This window comes from Cololabis saira, chromosome 16 (assembly GCF_033807715.1).
Source record: "Cololabis saira isolate AMF1-May2022 chromosome 16, fColSai1.1, whole genome shotgun sequence".
NCBI classification, from domain to species: domain Eukaryota; kingdom Metazoa; phylum Chordata; class Actinopteri; order Beloniformes; family Belonidae; genus Cololabis; species Cololabis saira.
In genome coordinates this window covers 32,605,612-32,628,524 of record NC_084602.1, presented here as the reverse complement: position 1 = coordinate 32,628,524, position 22,913 = coordinate 32,605,612, and the positions used below count along the sequence as shown (strand labels likewise).

At 40.5% G+C, this 22,913-nt stretch overlaps 1 protein-coding gene across 2 annotated transcripts in view; it reads right to left on the bottom strand.

Annotated features, from left to right (window-relative positions):
* The window catches only part of ralgapa1 (Ral GTPase activating protein catalytic subunit alpha 1), a 97,652-nt gene that overhangs the window by 35,629 nt on the left and 39,110 nt on the right, over positions 1 to 22,913 (bottom strand). For both annotated transcript variants that reach the window (XM_061744510.1, XM_061744512.1), the window contains exons 30-39: positions 21,868 to 21,976; positions 18,407 to 18,517; positions 17,311 to 17,379; positions 17,065 to 17,202; positions 16,737 to 16,920; positions 15,572 to 15,690; positions 15,355 to 15,474; positions 11,227 to 11,839; positions 10,212 to 10,327; positions 9,551 to 9,675 (exon numbers count right to left, since the gene is read on the bottom strand). In XM_061744510.1, the coding sequence (XP_061600494.1) occupies positions 9,551 to 9,675; positions 10,212 to 10,327; positions 11,227 to 11,839; positions 15,355 to 15,474; positions 15,572 to 15,690; positions 16,737 to 16,920; positions 17,065 to 17,202; positions 17,311 to 17,379; positions 18,407 to 18,517; positions 21,868 to 21,976 (1,704 nt within the window). The remainder of the gene's footprint in view (positions 1 to 9,550; positions 9,676 to 10,211; positions 10,328 to 11,226; positions 11,840 to 15,354; positions 15,475 to 15,571; positions 15,691 to 16,736; positions 16,921 to 17,064; positions 17,203 to 17,310; positions 17,380 to 18,406; positions 18,518 to 21,867; positions 21,977 to 22,913) is intronic.

Here is a 22,913-nt window from a genome sequence, read left to right as displayed (position 1 = left end):
AGAACACCAACCTTCATAAAAGGTTCCTAGACTGCCCTGACATCCCAGTAAAGCCAGCTGAAAACTACGAAAAGAAAAAAGAAAAGGAGAGATGGACAAAACGCTTCTTTGGCTACATTAAGAAGCCAAAACCCGAGGAACCAGCTCCTCAGGGAAGCCACACTACCCCAAGAACTCAGGAAACAAAGAAAGTGACCAAGAATAGACCAAGATGGTTTCCTTTCAACTGGTTCAAGAAAAAACAATCAAATAATAATAATTCCACCTATACTCAAAAAAGAAGATCAGCTGTTGATCATACTGGAGATCAGTTGAAGAAACTCTCCATCTCCTCCTCTGACCAGCAGAAAACTAAATTATCTACAGGAAATGTAGAAGAGGTTTTGGAGTCAGTTCTTAACGTTGAAGAATATTTCAACTTTAAAAACGACAATTTTTTTGTAGACCTGAAAAATAATATAATAAAAAGACACAATAAGGTAATTAATGTAGACAGGATCTCCACCGATCCCTTTGGATTGCCAAACATTGGGAACAGCTGCTACATGAACTCCACCCTGCAGAGCCTCCTCTCTCTAGAAGGTTTCATCAGCTGCATTCGCAGCATGGAGCACATCTGGAAGTCTGTCCCGACAGCTCAAGTCCTGAGAAAACTGGCTGACATCAAAGATCTCCACACCTCAACAGACTCCGACACCAAGAGTTACCTCCTCCAATCTTTTAAGGATACAATTAGCAAAGAATTCCCCAAGTTCCGTGACAATTCAGAGCATGATGCCCATGAGTTCCTGACCGTTCTCCTGGCACAGATTCAGAGTCTGTCGCCTCAACTTAAAGAGAAGGCAGCTATTTTCGGGAAAAGCTACACGTGTCCAGTAGAAGACCAACTGGCGTTTAGTATGGAGAACACCAGGACATGCAAAAGGTGTGGATTCCAGTCAGTACGGAAGGAGAAATTCACCAACCTGTCTCTGGACCTGATTCCTGGAGGGTCCGTTGAAGAGATGTTGGAAAATTATCTCAAAGAAGACAAGGTGGAATACAAGTGTACATGTGGAGGGAAAGTGTCAGGCATCACTCCGGCTTTTGCAACCTTGCCAAAAGTCCTGATTTTACATCTGAAACGTTTCTGCCTGACTCCGTATTGTGATCTGGAGAGGATTGATGATCCTGTACAGCTACAGAGGGACCTGGTGGTGTCGTCAAAGCTGGGTGGTGGCCGCTACAGTCTGGTCAGCACCATCAGCCACATGGGGAACACTGAAGGAGGACACTACATCTGTGATGGCATCTATCCAGAACACGGTCTATACGAGACAACAGACCGCTGGCTCACGTTCAACGACTCGATGGTTTTTGAAACAACTAGATCAGACGTCTGTGACACTCGACAGCAGTTGGCATACGTTCTCTTTTACAAGAGAGATTTCTAAAACATGTAAGAAGAGTGGAGACCAGGGGCTTCATGTAAAAACGTGGGGCGCACAAAAAACGTGTGCCACTTTCTACACTCACAGAAAGTTGCGGTCTTTCACGCACACATCATGTCTGGGGTACGCACTTTTCTGAAGTTTTGTCCATTGGCGACTTACTGGTGATGCAGTGAAGTGCAGAATATGAGGAAACGTGACGTCAACAATAAGTTCAAGATCACATGAAGGACACGACAGTCCCCACATCACCACATAAGTTACACAAGAGTGGAGTTGCAACAATCTCACAATCAACCACATGATCTGAACATACAACTAAAGGCAGGGGGTCAACGATGGAACCAGCAAATCCCAATGGTAGCTTTGGCTCCGTTAGAGGAACCTGCTGACGGCAGGATCAGTCGCGAGTCTTCAGGAACCACGTAGACCTGATGGACCTGGATCGCTGCCCTGAACTGGACCCAGCTGCTCCGGTTCGGACAAACATAATGAGTCTGTTATGGTGTTCCGCAGGGTTCAGTGCTAGGGCCAATCTTGTTCAGTTTATACATGCAGCCATTGGGAAGTATAATCCAGAATCACGGCATACACTTTCATTGCTATGCTGATGATACGCAGCTCTATTTGTCTATGAAGCCGGATGAAACAGTTAGCTAAACTTCAGGCATGTCTTAGGGACATCAAGGACTGGGTGTCAGGAATTCTTTTTTAACGCTCTGGCCATCCCACTGCTGCTTCCACCTGCCTGTGTGGATGTCTGCTGTGTGTTGCTGTCGTCCCTGACCACCCCAGTCTGGCCCTCGACAGGAGGGTCCCCCCTTATGAGCCTGGTCCTGCTCAAGGTTTCTTCCCTCCTAAAGGGGAGTTTTTCCTTGCCACTGTTTGGCTTAAGGCTTTTCTCCCACTATGGGAGTTTTTACCTGCCATTTTTTATGTAATAATTGCTCGGGGGTTCATGTTCTGGGTCTCTGGAAAGCGCCTAGAGACAACTTTTGTTGTATTAGACGCTATACAAATAAAATTGAATTGAATTGAATTGAATGATGCTTTCAGCGGGACCTGCTGACAGGTCCGAAATCTCTCAGTCGCCATGACGACCGTATGGGACAACTACTCGAGATAAAAGTCAGATCCTAAAACATCCCATAACTGTGTCGGGACAGAAAAATATTAAAATACATTTTGCAGCGAAAAACCAGTTCTGTAAAGTTGTCTTTTAAAATAAAACTTAGATGTCACGGAAAGGTTGGTTGGTACAAACCGATGTGACTCAGAAATGAATTAATGAAGTTGAATGAATTAAGTTTTTATTGAATGTTTAGGCAACTTTCAGAGTCTGATATCGAGTCGGCTGCAGGTGCTGCAGGACTCCAGAAAGTGTTTCTCCGGTGACGGAGGCCGGGACTGAGACCGGTCTGTCCTCCTGCGGATGCAACACTCCGAGTTACAGCAACTTTGCCCTTTATTTTCTCACGTTTGCACCTCGATAAAAAAATAGTTGTCTTTCTGCAGCGGAGGAATCAGATCGTGATGCTTCATGTTTTAAAAATAAGTTTATATTTTTCATATTGCTTATGAGAGTGGCGATCACGGACATCCACAATGTGTAAGACTCAATAAATGTCTATGTTGGTCTTAATCCGTCAGTATATAATACACGTGACAATAAAGCGGAACGAGTAGCCGTTTCTCACCCACCAACTTAAGTTCTGGTGTTGGTTCTTAAAATACAAACAAGAAAAAGAGAGTGTAATGATGCACTAATGCTGCCCATAAACATTCACAAATCCTTACGATCATAATAAAACCACTCCAACTCTTCACGGAACACAACACAAACCAAAGAACAACAATACCCATAATGCATTACAGCTTAAATCGGGAGAAATGCCCCCAAATAAATTATTTTTTCCAGGCCTCAACTTTTGACAGGACTGTCTCCAGCTCACAGTCGATGTTTTTTTAATTTGTTTTACTTGTTTTTGCAAGTTCCTTGTTAGGATGAGCGGTTTTTAATGGATAATTTTCTTCATTATCATATTCAAATATATGTATTTGAGGGAGGAGACAGGGCGGAGTGTTGTGCTCCCGCATCTGCGCTCAAATCCACGCTGATTGCGATGTTCAAAGAAACCTGCGTGGATTTGGGCGTACGCACAGTTTTGAACATCTGAATTTTTTTTTGCAAAAATGCCACGCACGTATTCACGTTGAAATCCACGCACGTTTTGTTCATGACGCCCCCCTCTTTCAGAGGGAAACGTTTTAACACAAGACAAACAAGAAGGGGCCGGACTTCTGCAGTAAAGCTTTGTTGGGTTTATTTTTTGGGGGTTTATTGTTGAGCATATGACATTAGGTGTATGCCATGATTTTGCAAACAACATAATATGGGTCGTTTTTTAAAAGAACAAAAATTAGTTGAAAAAAGATAACATGGGACTAAGGGAGCAACAAAAAATTTGAACAGAGTGAGTGTTCTCCTTCGTTTCAATAGTCAGTGACTAATTGACCATCAGAAAGGTTGTTAGTTGCAGCCCTACATGGGACACATCAGTTCTAGCATTAGAGATTTATATTATTGCTGCTCATCTCACTATACATGACTAAACATCGCAACCTCTTGCAACACACATAGTTTCAACACTTTTAAAAAAAGGAAAAGTAGATTTTTGTTTTTTGTTCATGAAAACAAGAACCTTTCATGCAGAATAACTCATCCAGAAGCCGTTCAAAATGAGCTAACAAGCAGCCATCAACCTCTGTACTGGCGACATAAAACCAAGAGTCGAACATTGAAGCTTGGAGTGGACTGATAATGACATGTCATTCTTTTCACTCTTACAGAAAGGGAAAAAAACAGAGAGAAGGAGAGGGAGAGCAAGAGATAAAGAGGGAGAGCGGGCAAATTGCTCTTTATTAAACTGATACTTGGTAATGGCCTCATTCTCTGCTCTCAAAGACTCCATTTACACCCTGGATTATAGGGAAAAGTATAAAAGGAGATACACATGTACACACATGGGTAACTGTCAGTATCTTAGTGTCTGTAATGCCCCCATATGAATACCTGGAGAGACATAAGGGGACAATAACAGATGATTAGACAATCTTCTCTCTTCTTTCATACCTATCCATCTAACCTCTCTTTTCCCTCTTAAATCCATGTTTCTTGATCCTTCTCATTCCACCTCCATTTTCTTCCACCTTTTTTTTTGATTACCCTCCTCCATCTACATGTGCCTTATTCATTCTGTTTTCTCACAGTACCCTCAATGAAGCTCTTCTTCAAATACTGCCTTTTATTCTATCTCCAAATGGCTTGAGTTTGATCAATAGAGCAGTATACTCATTATCACACACCTTTATGCACAAAGGACACACACGGCACAATGTGCAAGAACTGTACTGTGTGGGCTGAATGCAGAAAGAGTAATTCCCTGGATAAATTATGAAGAGTGATGAGTGTCCATTAGCTGGCCAGACACATTTAAAGCAATACCCTGACATTGTGTATTTTAGGATGGCGTCATTGAGAAGATGCACCACATGAATGGGAAAAAAACGTGGTGTCTAATGAGTTCAAAATACTTCTTTTTATCTGCATTAATCTAAGGATTGATCCAAGGAAGACAAAAATCATGGAAATCCTCCCACAACAAATCCCTTATTTGATATCTCTTTGGCATAAAAATTGAAATAAAAGATTCATCTTAGTCTCATGTTACAGGGGAGAAAAAAAGGAAAGTCAGGTCATACCTCTGAATAATAATAAAAAAAATAAAACTAATGATGATGATGATAAAAGAAAGACAGCAGAGTTAACTAATTCAATGTTCTGCAGTGATATAGTGCCTTTTTGATCATATCTGAAAAAAGCAAAAGATGAACATCCAGCAGTTTTCACATGTGGAAAGCGTTCACGGCTCTTCAAATGCAGCAGATGGAAACTGACAGAGGTGGACAGAGTACTCGACCCCAGTACTTGAGTAAGAGTACAAATACTACTGGTCAAAATTTACTCCGTTACAAGTAAAAGTAGCTCAGTCAAAATATTACTTGAGTAAGAGTAGAAAGGTACTTGCTTTTAAAGGTACTTAAGTATCCAAAAGTAAATGCTTTTAAATTTACTATAAGTAAAAGTAAGAGTAAGAGTAAATTTCTTATTTTCCACATCAGTAAATTACTATATTTTTTCTTAATTGATTTAAGGACCTTGTAACTCTTGTTTCTGAGAATTAACTCTTTGAAACCAGCTGCACTGATGTGCTGCTTTTAGAACCACAATGTTATATAAAACCTGCAGAAACACCAAAAACAAATCAAATTAAAGCTGCAAGCAGCGATGAACGGGCCCTCGCACTCACCGCCACCCATAAGCATATCAGAAATGACACCACCCATGACTTCCTATGTCAAACCATTCAAAAGTTATAGCAGAAAAAAGGGACAACCAATCAGAAGAAGGGGCGGGGCTAATTCAGGCCAATGAAGGTCAAGGACTCCATACAGAATCTGATGACACCACCCACGACTCTCTATGTCAAAGCATTCAAAAGTTATAGCAGAAAATCGGGACAACCAATCAGAAGAAGGGGCGGGGCTAATTTTCACCAATTATGGTCAAGGACTCAATACCAAGTCCCATGACACCACCCACGACTCTTTATGTCAAACCATTCAAAAGTTATGGCACAGAAAAGTATTCTAGGGGGCGCTGTTGAGCCGTCAGGCCATGCCCATCAATGCAAACCATGAAATATCAAATTTATCACCAGGCCTGGCTTGCATGCAAAATTTGGTGACTTTTGGAGAACTATCAAATATGGACCAATCAGATGAAGGGGGGCACGCTTTTTGGCGTCTAGCATCGCCACGGTAACACTTTTGAAAGAGAAAAGTAATGCGCGTAGTTGCAAGATGAAGATGCACATTTTGATGTATAACACACCTGGGTGCACGTTACGGTTCGGGCAGTATTAATTGCCGAAGGAATGGCATAAATTGCGCCAAAATTACACAATTAATTCAAAATGGCCGACTTCCTGTTCGGTTTCGGCCATGACGCCAAGAGACTTTTCTTTAAGTTGCAACATGATACAGGTGTGTACCGATTTTCGTGCATGTACGTCAAACCGTATTGTGGGGCTTGAGGCACAAAGTTTTCCGGGGGGCGCTGTTGAGCCATTTTGCCACGCCCATTAATACCAACCATGAAATATCAAATTTATCACCAGGCCTGCCTTGCATGCAAAATTTGGTGACTTTTAGGGAACTATCAAATATGGACAAATCAGATGAAGGGGGGCGCACTTTTTGGCGTCTAGCGTCGCCACGGTAACACTTTTGAAAGAGAAAAGTAATGCACGTAGTCGCAGGATAGAGACGCACATTTTGATGTATAACAAACCTGGATGCACGTTATGGTTCGGGCTGTATTAATTCTCAAAGGAATGGCTCATATTGCTCCAAAATTACGCGATTAATTCAGAATGTTCAAAATGGCCGACTTCCTGTTCGGTTTCGGGCATGGCGCCAAGAGACTTTACTTTAAGTTGCGACATGATACAGGTGTGTACCGATTTTCGTTCATGTACTTCACACCGTATTCTGGGGCTTGAGGCGCAAAGTTTTTTCTGTCTGAACCAACCAGATGAAGGGTGGGCGCGCTTTTTGGCGTCTAGCGTCGCCACGGTAACGCTTTTGAAAGAGAAAAGTAATGTGTGTTGTTGCAGGATGGAGACGCACATTTTGATGTATAACACACTTGGGGGCATGTTACGGTTCGGGCCGTATTAACTGCCGAAGGAATGGCATAAATTGCGCCAAAGTGACACGATTAATTCAAAATGGCTGACTTCCTGTTTGGTTTCGGCCATGTCGCCAAGAGACTTTTCTTTAAGTTCTGTACTGATACAGGTGTGTAGCGATTTTCGTGCATGTACGTCAAACCGTATTGTGGGGCTTGAGTCACAAAGTTTTCTGGGGGGCGCTGTTGAGCCATTTTGCCACGCCCATTAATGCAAACCATGAAATATCAAATTTTTCGCCAGGCCTGACTTGCATGCAAAATTTGGTGACTTTTTGGGCACGTTTAGGGGGACAAAAAGGCCCTCCTTTCGTCAGAAGAAAAAAGAAAGAAAGAAAAAAAATTCCTACAGATACAATAGGGCCTTCGCACTGAAGGTGCTCGGGCCCTAATGAATGGGATCATAAGAGGACAGCAGATGATGCAGAGTTTATTAACAATCATGAACTGAAACCAAATGAACCTGCACCATCCAACTAAGTCTGGATCCCCCTCAAAGACCACTGCTTTACAAAAAACTACATCTCTGCTTTCAATAACTCAATGTTGAAGTCACTTAACTTTACAGGAAGGACATGTACCAGTACAATATAGCAATATAGAGCATAACAAACTGTCTCCCCATGTCTGTCTTGTCTGTCTCTGTAGCCCCTTTCACACAGAGATTCCGCAATATTGGTGTAAAGAAGTCCTGCCAATACGCCGCCTTTGTTGGTTCACACAGAACCATACAACGCCGGCATAACGCCGCTCTCGTCTGTAAATTCACACAGCATGCCGGCGTTCCGCAATCAGAGGCGTGACGACAGCGTCAGTCCGACCGTCATGTCAGCGGCATGCCGGCTGTGTCATTCACACAGACCCCGTTTCGTCTCTGTGACGGCTCTGTGACTACCTCCGCTGCCGGCTTATTGGTGGGGCCACTTGGCCCCCCCATTCCGCCTCCGTGACTTTCACACAGAACAGCGAGGCGGCTTAAAGGCGCAACGTTCCCGCCTCGAACTGGCTGTGTGAAAGGGGCTTGTGACTGTCTCCCTGACGCAGGTGTAGCCATTGTTGCGGCTCTGTCTTGACAAACGCAGGCTACTTTGGCGGTATCGTTTTGAGGAGGCTTGACGTATTTCCGCTTTACTTACATCCCAGTGGAGAGCGTGCACTGTGATAGGTCTCCTCCTTTGACAAAAACAGCTTGTGTCCAATAGGATTTTAGGGAAGAAGAAAAAAGAGCAGACCTGAAAGTAACGAGTACTTTTCACCCTTCCTATAAATTTACTCGAGTAAAAGTAAAAATATTTGTCTTGGAAATGTATTCAAGTAAGAGTAATAAGTACCAAATAAATCTAATACTCAATTAAAGTACAAATCCTCTGGATATGTACTTAAGTATAGTACTCAAGTAAATTTACTCCGTTACTGTCCACCACTGGAAACTGACCAAAATCAACCAAACTGATGGGTTCAGATCAATATCAACGCAGTAACGTGCAGTGTTGTGCTAAAGTCTTAGGCAACACAAGCCTTGTTTTTCCTGAAAGTTTTAATGACTTAAATATTAATTTCAGAGTCTCTTTGAGGTAAAAACAGAAGATACAGGAATGTTGGACTTCTGAAACTCAAACAGACCAGAGGTATTCAACATCGCTGCAAACATCTGTATGGGACAGTCTCCTTATAAGACTTCAGCCTGAGCTTGAAGTCTCATAAGCTTGGGCTCTCACTAAATACAGATTGCTTGCACCTTCATTTTGTTTTTAACATTGTGTAATTTTATTTTGTGTCTATAATATCTTCTGTCACTAAAAAATGCCAAATAGTTGGCTATTCCTTTTAATTTAAGCTACACCGTGGTTTAATATCACAGTATTTCTGTTTGTATCTCAACAGAGATATTGAAAAATAAATACAGGACTGTCTCAGAAAATTAGAATATTGTGATAAAGTCCTTTAGTTTCTGTAATGCAAAAATGTCATACATTCTGGATTCATTAAAAATCCACTGAAATATTGCAAGCCTTTTATTATTTTAATATTGCTGATCATGGCTTACAGCTTAAGAAAACTCAAATATCCTATCTCAAAAAATTTGAATATTCTGGGAATCTTAATCTTAATTTGTAATGAATCCAGAATGTATGACATTTTTGTTTTTTTTGATTGCATTACAGAAAATAAAGGACTTTATCACAATATTTTAATTTTCTGAGACAGTCCTGTATGGTCATTTATACGTTGATAAAACAGGAAAAGAAGAGGTTCCTAATTTCACATTAGTGCATTAAAAAAAAAACCCAACCAGTCTCAGTCTCACCTCTTCTCCCAGGAGTTCAGTCCCAGGATGTTTATCAGCAGTCTGCAGTAGTAGAAGGCCGACTGTGGCGTCTGAGTCTCTGGTTCAGTTTGCTGAACTGCTCTCATGTTCAGCCCCTCACCTCTCTGAAACATTGGGTCGGAAAATTATTATTATTATATAGTTAATATTATTACTTTTTTGAAAAGGTTCTTTGAAGAATTCTTAAATCAGCACAAATAAAACAGTTCTGTGTGTTGCCACAAACTCTCAGACATATGTCAGACATAAATGAACAATGAAAGTAGGATAGAAGGAAGTGATGGAGTTTCTACTGGGACTGGAATATTTCATTGTTGATATTTGTAGTCACAACAACAACATGTATACACAGTAATACATAGTAATCTGGCTGCACTAAAATGTGTTTACTTTTTTATTCTCGGTAAGTATGTTCATTTGCTTTTATGCAGCAGAACAGTTTCTTTTAACAATAGCTGACGTTTCAATCCCTTACAAGAAAACCATGGGTATTCCAGTGAGGACTAACAATTAGTTCAAGCCAAACTAGAGACTTCCCACCTCTGCCCTTCTGAAACCCCAGTAACGAGGTCTTCAGTATATCAAGACACCATTTTCTTATATTTTAACTATTTTTTACCCGAGTACATGCATGACGTACATGAAGCACAAACTCCCGCTCAGCGGCGCTCTGTTTCAGGATGGCGTTGATCACATCATTCTCCTGCTTCTCTGAAACACACGTTGGCGGAGCGGCTGGGATGTTGAGGGGCATCCCTGCGGGGACGTGAAGGACTCAAAGTTAGCTGAATTACATTTTTCTCGTGTGTCATATCTTGTTTTGCCTTCTTTTTATGCATTTTAGGACAACCGTTAAAGTATCCCGGTACTTATTATATATATGGTGGTGGACAGATTAAAATTAAGTCTCCTTACTTTCATGAGGAATTTGATTAATAGTAAAAAACCACAATATTTCGCAGATCAGATAGTGCTCACTAGAAATGTCAATGAATATCCAACCAGACAATCATGTTATGATCATTTACTGGCACCTAAGCCAAGAACAAACTTTTTAAAACACACTGTTATATACAGAGCTATCACAGGATGGAACATATTACCTAATAACATCAAAAATATTACATCAAAATACAGTTTTAAAAAGGTAGCAAAAGACTTTTTACATAAAATTCAATGAGTAACAAATATATCACATGCTATAATTTATTTCAGGAATTTATTTGTGGGTTATACTTTGTGGTATTGTAATGACTGTATGATGCTTTCTTTGTAGAAATAATGTATTTTAGACAGAAAGTTTGCTGTTTGTGTATATGATGACTCGGTGTTACAGTGATCCGTAACAGCGATAAATGTGCGTATGTATGGACTATGTTCTTTTAAAATTGCATTGGGGACCCCAGGAAGAATAGCTGATCAGCTAATGGGGATCATATAAATAAACAAATGAACAAATTATACACACTGATATTTTACTGGTTTCCCCGTTTTTGCTGAATAAAAAGTTTGCTGGCCCAAAATATCCTCAGTGAATTTCTGGCTTGGAGCCGTGATGCCAGGTGTTGCCCCAGACATTTCAAAACAATGTGAACATGACATTTTTGGTAGCTATATGCTGATACTTTTACATGATTTATGATTGAAACGTGTACCTGCTCTCTGCAGACACTCGGGGCTGGAGTATCCCAGGTACTGCAGCATTTCATCCAGAGAATCATCTCCTTCCATCAGCGACTCCCATGTTGGCACCGCCTCCAGACACACGCGCTTAGCCAGTGGTGGAGTTAGGAGCTGCTCTGAGCTCAGCTCTCCATCCATTTGACTCTCAGTCCTTGCCTCCTCTTCTTCTTCCCCTCCTTCCTCAGCTGCCCCACCATCCCCATCACCTCGTTGCTCTTCCTTGTCCTCCTCACTGGCTTTCATCTCCTCCATTTCCTCCTCCCCTTCTTCCTGAAGCTCTTGCATGTCAGCTTCCATCCCTCTTGCTCCCTCCTCTGTCCCCCTTTCCTCTTGGCCCTCCCCCTCCCTATCCTCTCTTTTTCCCTCCATCTTTCTCTGTAGACCTCCTGTAGGGGTGCGTAGATGAAGATGAGGTGACTGAGTGTGTGCTGGGCTGCTTGGGGAACTCGACGGAGGCCCGTAGAGGACGGCCGAGTCCCAGGAGTGTTTTCCAGCCACATCTCGGATAATGACACGAACAGAAGCAGGAGCAGAGGACAACCCAGCTGTCATTCCACCTCCTGGTACACCAGACTCTGACCGGATCTGGAAAACAGGAGATGATAAGGGACAAGTGGTAAAAAATGTTGTCAAATCCTAAAGAAGTCGTTGGACGTGGAGTTATAGCTGTTTTCACACACGCCGCATCTCAACTGTATCTAACCAAAAATAAAGCCCTCCCTGCCACTGATACATCACCTAGCTAGAAACATAAACCGTTTAGAGCAGGGGTCGGCAACCCGCGGCCCTAGAGCCGCATGCGGCTCTTTGGCGCCACCCTAGTGGCTCCTGGCGCTTTTTCAAAAATGTTTGACCCCTTTTTTTCTTTTTTTTCTCTTTTTATTCCTTTTTTCTTCTCATTTTTTCTTCTTCTTTTTTCCTTTTTTTCTCTTTTTTTCTTCCTTTTTCCTTTCCTTTTTAATCTTGACATTTCGAGTTTTTTCTCGACATTTTGACTTTTTTCTCGACATTTCGACTTTTTTCTCGACATTTCGACTTTTTTCTCGACATTTCGACTTTTTTCTCAACATTTTGACTTTTTTCTCGAGATTGTACTTCAACATTAATCTCGACATTTCGACTTTTTTCTCGACATTTCGACTTTTCTCTCAACATTTCGACTTTTTTCTCGACATTTCGACTTTTTTCTCAACATTTCGACTTTTTTCTCGAAATGGTACTTCAACATTATTCTCGAGATTTCGACTTTTTTCTCCTCAACATTTCGACTTTTTTCTCGAAATTGTGCTTCAACATTAATCTCGACATTTCGACTTTTTTCTCGACATTTCGACTTTTTTCTCGACATTTCGACTTTTTTCTCGTAATTGTACTTCAACATTAATCTCGACATTTCGACTTTTTTCTCGAAATTTTGACTTTGTTCTCGACATTTCGACTTCTTTTTCGACATTTTGACTTTTTTCTCAACATTTTGACTTTTTTCTCGAGATTGTACTTCAACATTAATCTCGACATTTCGACTTTTTTCTCAACAGTTCGATTTTTTTCTCGACATTTCGTCATTTGCCTTCATTCTAAGGCTTATACAAGATTTTTCATTTTTTGCAGCTCCATACATATTTCTTTTTTGGTCCAGTAAGGCTCTTTCAACATTTTGGGTTGCCGACCCCTGGTTTAGAGAATATCTATTTGAACTTAGTAACCCCATAAAAAAGCTGTTTTTGTTGGTTTGCCGTAAGGCAGCAGGAACTGTTAATTCCTGGTTAGTCTACTACTGTCGGCATGGTAACCAGCACTTTCCAAGGACATCATGATCATGAAATATAAGATTTTAGAGCAACTTTAATTCTAAAGAAAAATACAATTCGATATGTATAATATGGAAACTTTATTACTGTAAACCATTATGAAGTACAACTTTTATGTTTTTTTATTCTTTGTTTTCTCTGAAAGAAGAGTTTATTTAGGGCTTCAGATTAACCTTTTCCAGTAGTAGGACTGATAATCCCGACTGGAAATTTTGGGATACTTAGCACAAAATAATTTAGGAGCATCGCTGGAAATAAAAAGTGGTGGAACACTTCAGACCATTCCCCATAAAGAAATGTTGTGGTGATGAATCGTCATTGAGCATTTATTCACAAGCACTTCTCCCCGTCGTGGGGGTCCTGCTGGAGCTCTCAGCTCTCTCTGGGCGAACAGCAGGGGTACAACCTGGAGAGGTCGTCACATATACGGATAAACAAGCACACATGCTCATACGCACTCTTTGGCAATTTATATTTGCGATGACCAACAATTTACGGAAATTAATACATTTGCATTTTATAAAGGGGAACTATCACAATTAGAGGGAAACAGAGCTTTAAACTCATTCCTTAAAGTAGAGAAGCAGTTTGGTTTTTCCATCGGTCAAAGTATTCACTTCCAAAGCATTTACTTGTAGTCACCTCAGGTCAAAACTTGATGATTTCATCAAAGTGCAGTATGCAATGTTTACAACCACGCAACCAGACATTTACAAACTAAAGTAAACAGAGCAATTACAACACGGTACTCAGGCCTTAATACTTTGAGTTTAGAAATGTTGAAGGGGTGACAAAAGCTGTTATGCCAGTAACCAAATTACTCGAAACAATCAATAAAATCTAAATGAATAATGAACTATGGCCACATCCACATCACCCACAAGCACCCATCATGTAAATAGCTGATCATCACTTTCCAGATGACCAAAAACTTGAAATGAGACACTTTATGATAAAACGTCGGAGGCTCATGTGCTTTTAACTATCGAACAAAGACTGACAAAATATGACATCTTTAAAAAATCTGTTGTTCACATATCAAATGATCAAATGATTGATCCACCTTTTTGATGATCATGATGAAACAGCTGAAATGACCATGAAAAATGATTAAAGGCCAGGTGAAATAATTCAGATCAACTTATTATACAATAACTGAGCCAGGCGCAAATACAAGATGTATTTTCGCATATATGCCACGCTGGCTAACATATCAAAATTGGAATTCTTTATTCCTGTGACTTTACTCCCCACAAATCTATATCCGCCGCAAAATCCAATATGAGTCAAACAGAGTTTACTGTAGATGATGTCTAATAACTGCTGATGTTTGTAAATGAAGCTTACTGTAGGTCAGCCATGAACAGCGGAGATAAACGGCTTGTGATGTAGCCTTAGATCAGACATGGGCAAACTACGCCCCGGGGCCACATTAGGCCCGTTACGCATTTTAATCCGGCCCGCCAGACTTGTCCAAATTATAATAAAAACCTTGTTCATTTTCCACCTTTCCCTGCAATGCCCACATTTCCCCAATAGATGGCGCATGTGCACTCAAACACATTGACCGTTGTTAGAGTGGCGCGTATTTAATTTAGTTTCATGTCGCCATTCGAGCACTTCTGTAAAAAATTGCGCAGGACATTGACTCAGAGAGAGCGCGGTCAGGATAATCCATCCATGATTTTGCAGGGTTTAACACAATTAGATATTATTGAGCTTGAGTATTTCGTTGAGTAATAATATGTTTTGAATGTTGAAAGTGATTCCATGCATTTTTTAATAAATGTTGATTTCTTTAACTTTGTACCTTCGATTGAAACGTATTAAAAACAGACGTAATCTCCAGGTTGGATAAATCAAAATGCGTACACTATGCTATTTTAATCTATTTGCATTTTCTTCCTTCCAGAATTGTGCAAAATAGTGTGTAAACGCCATATCTTTCATATTCCTTGAGACAAACTTATTAACTAATAAGGGCTATTTTGCACATTTAAAAGACAGTCCTCAGTGCAAATCTGTTAATAAATCGGGCTGTACATTTATTTGCGTGTTCTTACTGTGCTATGAGGTTCGCTCACACTACATGCAATGCTTTAGTATATCCAGCCCAATCACTCCATACAAATGCTCCTGGCCTCTGTCAAATGTTAGAACGCATTGTGGCCCGTGAGTCAAAAAGTTTGCCCACCCCTGCCTTAGATGTTAGGCCCCTGGTACACCAGACCCTTTCACAAATGAGTGAGTGTGTATTCGATGATGGGAACGTTCCCTGGTTGAGCTTACCTGCAGCACTGAGAGCAGCGTGGAGCCGTTCAGAACCAGAAACTGGAGGTTGGGTGAGTGGAACAGTTCTGGCCCGAGATCTGAACTCTCACAGAATGGGTTGTCTTGGTTTTCACATACCTGAAAAATGAATGAAATGTTTAACAGTATTCAACATTTTTACACGCACATCGTACTAGTGCCATTGTTGCCACCGCATACAAAAGTTCAACAGTACCTGACTAGACAGAGTGGCAGGTCCGCCAGTCATAGGGTAATGTCCTAAATGGTTGACCAGGTGGGTAATAACTGTTCTGGCTGCTATAGAAACCAGACCTTGTTGAATTCGGCTTCGGACTGCAGAGAGAAAACCGGTTGATGATAAGATACAAATTTAACTGAGACACCACATTGTTTCCATGCAATTTTCTCTCATTAGAAAGATATGAATTGGAAAGAAAAATTCAAGGAACCTGAAATGAAACTCTATTAACTTCACTGTTTTATGGGTAAGAACCAAAAAGGAGAGATGAGACGCGACGAGAGGAGAGACGAGACAAGAGGAAATTAAACAACAAGTCCAGGATTTTGATTCCCTCTCAGATCAGGACAAAATCCAACATTTTATTGGAGAAAAAAGGAAAGTGCTTTAGAAGCAGCTAAATACATCAGCGCATGTCATAGATGGAGAGAAACACAACCAGACAACACAGTCTCCTTATCCTTATACAGTCTCCCTGCCTATTAATGTAAAATAGTTCTGTGTGTGTGTGTATATATATATATATATATATATATATATATATATATATATATATATATATATATATTGGGTATTTGTTGTAGTTATATTGGTGTTTCGTGTGTTGATTGTGTCGTGATTTATTGTATGTATATGTATGCTTTCGGCAATAATGGTTACCATTCATGCCAATAAAGCCAATTTGAATTGAATTGACAAGGAGAGAGACGAGACGAGGAGAGACGAGAAGAGAGGAGAGACGAAAGGAGAGACGAGACGAGATACGAGAGATGAGACGAGAGGACAAGCGAGAGGAGAAACGAGAGGAGAGACAAGGAGAGGAGAGGAGAGGAGAGGAGAGGAGAGGAGAGGAGAGGAGAGGAGAGGAGAGGAGAGGAGAGGAGAGGAGAGTGGTCTATCCAGGTGCTCCAGTCATTAGACCAGTCACGAAGTCTTGTTACACCACAGCGGGGGACAATCCAGCCTCCCACACGGATGCAGCCAGAATCACATACATACACATACCTGCCTTCTGGGTCACATTGTGCAGAGATGTTGTGTAATTCCTGTCCTTATTCATGTCAATACATCACTTTACATGCATAGAAAGCATATCGGCTCATTACACGCTGTGCAGTGTCTGGCGTGTCTGATGAATTACCTTCAGTGACAGGCTGCAGTTTGCTGGAGCGCTCGGAATCCGGGCTGTGCAGAGGTTCTGGTTCTCTGAGGCTCTCTAATGGTAAGAACGGGTCATAACCTGGACTGGACAGGTCTGAAAGCTGCAGCGGGAAATACTTGGGACTGCTGAAGGACTGCGCTCCATACACACAGCCATGTAGCACCTTGACCAAGAGAGACGACGATAAAAAGAAACAGATGCTCTAATAACATTTTATACAGGTGAACTTTGATTGATTATCTAAAAGCAACTTCTCTCTTTTTTAAGTTTATCATTGCTATTCAAAGTTTTATGAAGACACAAATACCTTGTAGATACAGCTGAGTAGCGACTTGGTAGGCTGCTCCTTCTCAGAGGGGCTTGGTGTTTGTACAGGCTGCAGCAGAGTCTTGGGGGGCAGAGCCATCACCCAGTCCAGCAGACACAGCAGCAGGGAAACGACAAGCTGCAATAATACACAGCAACACCAAGTTATATTCTATGAAGAAGAAAGTTTAGAGTGAATTAAAAAAAAAAGGAGATTGAGATGTCTTTGTGTATTTAAGTGTGTTACCCTCTTATCTAGTTCATGAGGGGAGGATTCAGTGCTCGGCAGCAAATGTGTGATGGTGGCAATCAGAACCTTAAGGGAAATAAATAAATAAAAATCACACTGTTAGTTTAAGTACAAGGCGAGAAAAACAAAGTTTTTCTGTAAGTGCATAATAAGGCTTTTGAAGTGACAACAAACTCAAAAACTCAACCCTGCCACTCTCACATACTTCCTAACGTGGACAGCACCAAACTGGCCGTGTGATGTCACAGCATCAGCTCGGAGTAGAACTACGTGCTTCTTCATCTTCATCCCCACCAAAAACTGTGTCCGATGCCGCCTGTGATGCAGCTTTGAAGTGGAAAGTCACAACTCTCTTGCCCTCGCTTCATTTGTTTTTGGGCTGGACTTACAAGATAAATTAGCAAATAACGCGGAACCACAAGTTAAATGTCTTATTGGATCAACGATAGTTGAAATGAAGTTGAAGTGAAAGATTTCAAATGTACTTAATAAGTTACAAATTAAAATGCACAAGTCAAAGTTGGCAAAATGTAATTTCTTGTAAACATTTTTTTTAGTTTTTCCTAGTTGGAAGATGGAAATTGGAAGTTCTTATCCGTTATTAAATTCAGCATTAAGGAGCAAATACAAGCACAGTGGTCGAACACAGGATTACAAAAAATAAACATTCACATTCGTCATAAAGTGTCTGAGCAACGCAGCGTTCCACAGAGGAATGAGCAGACCACTCCTCTGTTTGAGCCGTTTATTACCCGTCGTTACATTGCTTCAGCATTCCCTTCAGTGTTCTCTGATGCAGTGTTTTAACAACCTGGGCAAGTTAAACGCATAACTTGAAATGAGAGTGTCCTAAAAAAGAAGGATCATTGGCAAATGGTTGTCTGCACCGTTTGAAGGAGAACTGCCAGGCACAGGGTCAACATGAATGCCACTGATGCCCCACAGACACCATTAAGCTCTAGTGCATTTTCAGAAGAGTTTAACACTCTTATAAGGCTATGACATTACACACAAAACTGCAAGGTTAAGCTTTACAAACAAGAAATTATTCAAATGTTTGCAAATATTGTGTGTGGCAGAATCAATTTCTCACCTCAACAATCTTCTTTGGAGTGTCAGGAGGAAATTTCTGGAGATGATCCACATAACTGATCAGGAGGTGAAGGATGTCTGATGCCACCAGGGCTACATTCTTGTTGGGATACTAGGAGATGAGAGACAAGTTTACATGGATTTAAATTCACACAACAACCTCCGGAAATCTGAGTCAGTTTTACCTTCAACAAATGTATTCACAACCTTTGACAACACAACACTTTCAAGGCAGGACTTAAACAGCGATATTCTTCCTTGTTTCGTATGTGACTGATCCCAAGGCAGAACGGCAGATCATTTTTTACTTTTTACTACACCCCCGTTTCACCTTGGAAAGAGGTAACAGGGGTGAACTAGAGGGGAGACGGGCCCCCCCTCTGAGGGCGAGCTGGCGATGTGGAACAAGCTTCTCTCACCAACGATGCTCCTGTCACTTGTATAATTCTGCAAAGCCGACATATTATTTGTAACTCCTTACTGATACAGTTCTGTGCCACCCCCGTTTCTTTTGTGAGAGTTTCTGCAGAGATTGAGGATGGTCTTTTGTGTCTTTGTTCCAACGGCTCTGTATGCTTGGGCTGTTGTAACTCACACTTTAATGTGTTAGTAGGAGACGAAGGGCAAGAGTGAAGGACGTCTCAGGGTTTTAAGCCAATTTTATGTTAAAGACAACATTTAAGCCGTGTTGATATTTATTAGTAAAATAATTTATATTCTAAAATGATCCAAGGACATCACCACATTTTAACTTATTCACAATGAATACTGTCAATTATTGTATAAATATCTACCAAGTTAAACCAAAAATAAGCAAGTTTCCTCTATTCCTTTTACTGTAAATTAAAACATTTGCCTTGGTCTAGGAAAACCAGAGAAACGCGTACATTATCTTCTAATTCCCGGTTACACTATACGTTATATTCACTATGTATTTAAATAGCATAGAGGACACAATAAAACCAGGATGTTTAATAAGAAGAGCTGGGATTTACACATTAGTCGAGCTCCAATGAAGATCAAACATGAAAACAAAAAAATGCTTCTAGATGAAAAGGGTGGAAGACACGGTGGCCAACAGGAGGAAGTGGCTCTGCATGAACGTGGCAGTCCCTCAAGCTTTGTGTGTGTGTGTACATGTCACCGAGCCCATGGCTGAGGCTACTGGCTTCCGATATAAAGAGATTCAAAAGTGGACAAGATGCATTTGTGTGTACAGTCTGGAGTGTGTGTGTGAGAAACATGTCTGTGTGTAAAAGAGACAGCTTGCAGCACTCCCTCTGGATACGTCTCCTATCTGAAAGAGGACCAAACATATTTACAGTTCAGGGTTTGCTCCCAGGAGCAAGTGAATGCAAGTCTGTGAGTGTGAGTGTGTGGCTGCAGCGTCTCAGCAGTCCGTTGGCTGCCGATACACAAGCTGGGGATTCCAAGGTGTAAAAGGTATGTGTGTGTGTGTGTCTGGGTCCATTTGTGTGTTTCCATCTAGAGCTACTTGGCCATAGATGAGACAGTAAATGTTGGACGGTATTATTTGGATCCACAGGCCTCTGTTTAGTTGCCTGAAACAGACAATAAAAACTAAGGCAATTTTTATTGACACGAACAATTATCTCCATAAATGTTTTCCTTCATCCTTTGACTGTTTGCAGCCCATGGCCTAAAACAAATCGACAACCTAATTGCACAACATTAAATCTGTATATTGGTGAAGTAAACTGACCAGAATGTAATTTTTTATTTTATTATTTAAATTGGTTTAGTATTAAAAAGCATCACTTGTGTATGTTTCCCTATTGAATACATTGAAATAAACACAAACACTTAATATACAGATGAGCAATTTAATTTTAGCAAATTCCAAGGTTACCTAGTATTATGCAAGATTCAAATTTAAATCTTAACAAAAAAAAAAAAGGGATATTTAGGAAGTCCAGGAGAGGAATGTCTCTCTCATAACAGTGACTTATTTATCTATACAATAACTCTTTTTCCTGGTTTGCACCCTGTGCCATTTTTATTTGGAGTGACTTTGTGAAACAGTTCAATATGATTATGTTTAAATAATATTTAATTGTATTTAATTAAACATACTGAAAAAATCTGATTCTTAAGAGTTTAAGTCTCTGCTTTGGTCTCATTTCACTGGATCAGTTGACAGGTACAACAGCCATGGTATAACAACGTAATAAAATTAACAAAACCGACAACTCGTGATGTCAATGCAAACAAAATAATGCAGAATCACTTTTAAAGGAGACTTATTTCCTTTTAAAACAGTAGGCACAATTTCCTGATATTCCCATTAAATGGTTTGTTCAAAATGATAGAGACACAGTACAAAAGCCTATTTTCATGAATGTCTTTTCAGCCCTGTTTATAACAGCTGGTCTAAAGGAGATGTATTATGAAAAGTAATGTTCTGTGCTTGAGAGCATACATATTAAAGTCTGCAGTGACTGTCAACTCAAAACCTTTGAGATAAGAAAAACCTTTTTCATTTTTTTGGGGCCACCGTACTCGCAAAATATGTCGTTCAATGAGCAGATCAGATTTGGGAGAATTGGGCCCAAGTACGCATCATGTCATATTTGCTGCACCTCAGAAGTGGGATGTGCAAAGTTTTAAAAAACAAAAAAGGCATACCCTACAGAAGAGGAGGTCGGGTGTGAGATACTTTATTTCCACCCCCTTGAAGCAGCACAAAGGAACCTTTGCAATAGTTAGTTCTTTGGTGCCTCCTATAGGCATAAAGGTGTTCATTTCTTGAGCGGTATTGTCTTCTCTTGCATGTTGCTGACTGTACCTCTGAGCTAGTTTCATTATTATGATGTGTGACATAGAGATGCTGTAAAGCGATACAAAGTTGTTGCAAGAGATAAGCAAGACAAGAATCCAAAGTAAGTTTGGCAGATTTTGCTGGCAGGTGGAACAGGAGACCTTGTGAGCGAGTCGATGCTTCCTGAATCTGAGCAAATATTCCTTCAAATAAAACTGAAACAGATATCTTTCAATAGGAAAAAAAGTGTTTTGTGCTTCTTGAACACATTTATAATAAATGATCTCCATTAATGGCAGTAACTGTACTGATGCTTAGTTATAGAAGAAGATCGGGCCATATCACAGAAGTGTTATTTTTTATCTTGCCACCAAGTTCAACCTGTCAAAAGACCAGTCTTGGGAATGTTCACATTTATGGTAAATTACTGGAAATGTACACAGCTATTCTTGTGTTGCAACTTACTGTTACCATATTTTATTATAGGTTCTAGTTATGGTAGATACGCTAATGGTTCTGGCTTATCACAAGAATATTACTTTCCTGCTTGAAACATATAAAGTTATCCAGCTGATTTTTACTTTGTGTTCAAGTGAAAAAGTCTGTTTTGGAAATTAAACAGGTGGAATCCATAAACCTGGACAGAACATGACTGATGTTTAGAAGGAGTGGGCCGGACTTACTTTCAGGGTAACACAGATGACATTAAGAGCTTCTTTAATCTCCGGATGTTGAGTCCCGTAAGCCAGCTCCTCACACAGCCAGATACCCAGACTGCACAGTGCAACACACCTGACGTAACACACACACGCGGTTATGAACACACGGTTACTACAAATGTAGCTAGAGTTGTCTAAGTGAGCGATGCACATCCAGTTAATTATGGAGCTAGAACAGTCTCATAATTGACAAATGCACAGGACAAGTTTTACAAATGCACAGACCGATTTGCAAATACACACACCGTTTCACACATGCACAGAACAATTCACACGTGCGTAGGACTAGATATACAAATGTATTTTTGATGCACACACAAATATAACCTGATTTACAAACGTTTTTTAGTCTGTTAGCTGCGCTGGATTTGCGTGTGACTTTTGAGACTCCCCTGACGTGACTCGATCCACAAATACGTTTTTTTTTAACACGGAAGGATCTGCAACCAATCAGATGTCTTCCTTTGTTTCAGCCAATCATAAGAGCGCACCCCACGTGGGGGACGCAGAGCAGTGGATAAAACACGACTTACTCTAAACCAATCAGATTAAAGGGGCGGATACACCTGCTGTTTCAACTGCGTTAGCGCCGTTCGCTTAGAAAAGTGATTAATATTTTCAGTTGGTGGAGTAAAGATAAATAAACAGCTACAGGAGATAAAAGATAAATAAACAGGATGGAGAGGAGATCACTGTTCTGCTCTTCTTGTGATCTCAGTAAAGAAAACAGCGCGATCGGAGATGGCTTGTGGGGCTGTTTGTAACGTTTGTAACGTTTGTAAATCAGGTTATATTTGTGTGTGCATCAAAAATACATTTGTATATCTTGTCCTACGCACGTGTGAATTGTTCTGTGCACGTGTGAAACTGTGTGTGTATTTGTAAAACTTGTCCTGTGCATTTGTCAATTATGAGACTATTCTAGCTCCATAGTTAATATACACACAAATTACAAATGTATGCACTGACAAATTGAACACTATGAAATAAAATAAAATACATAAAAAACA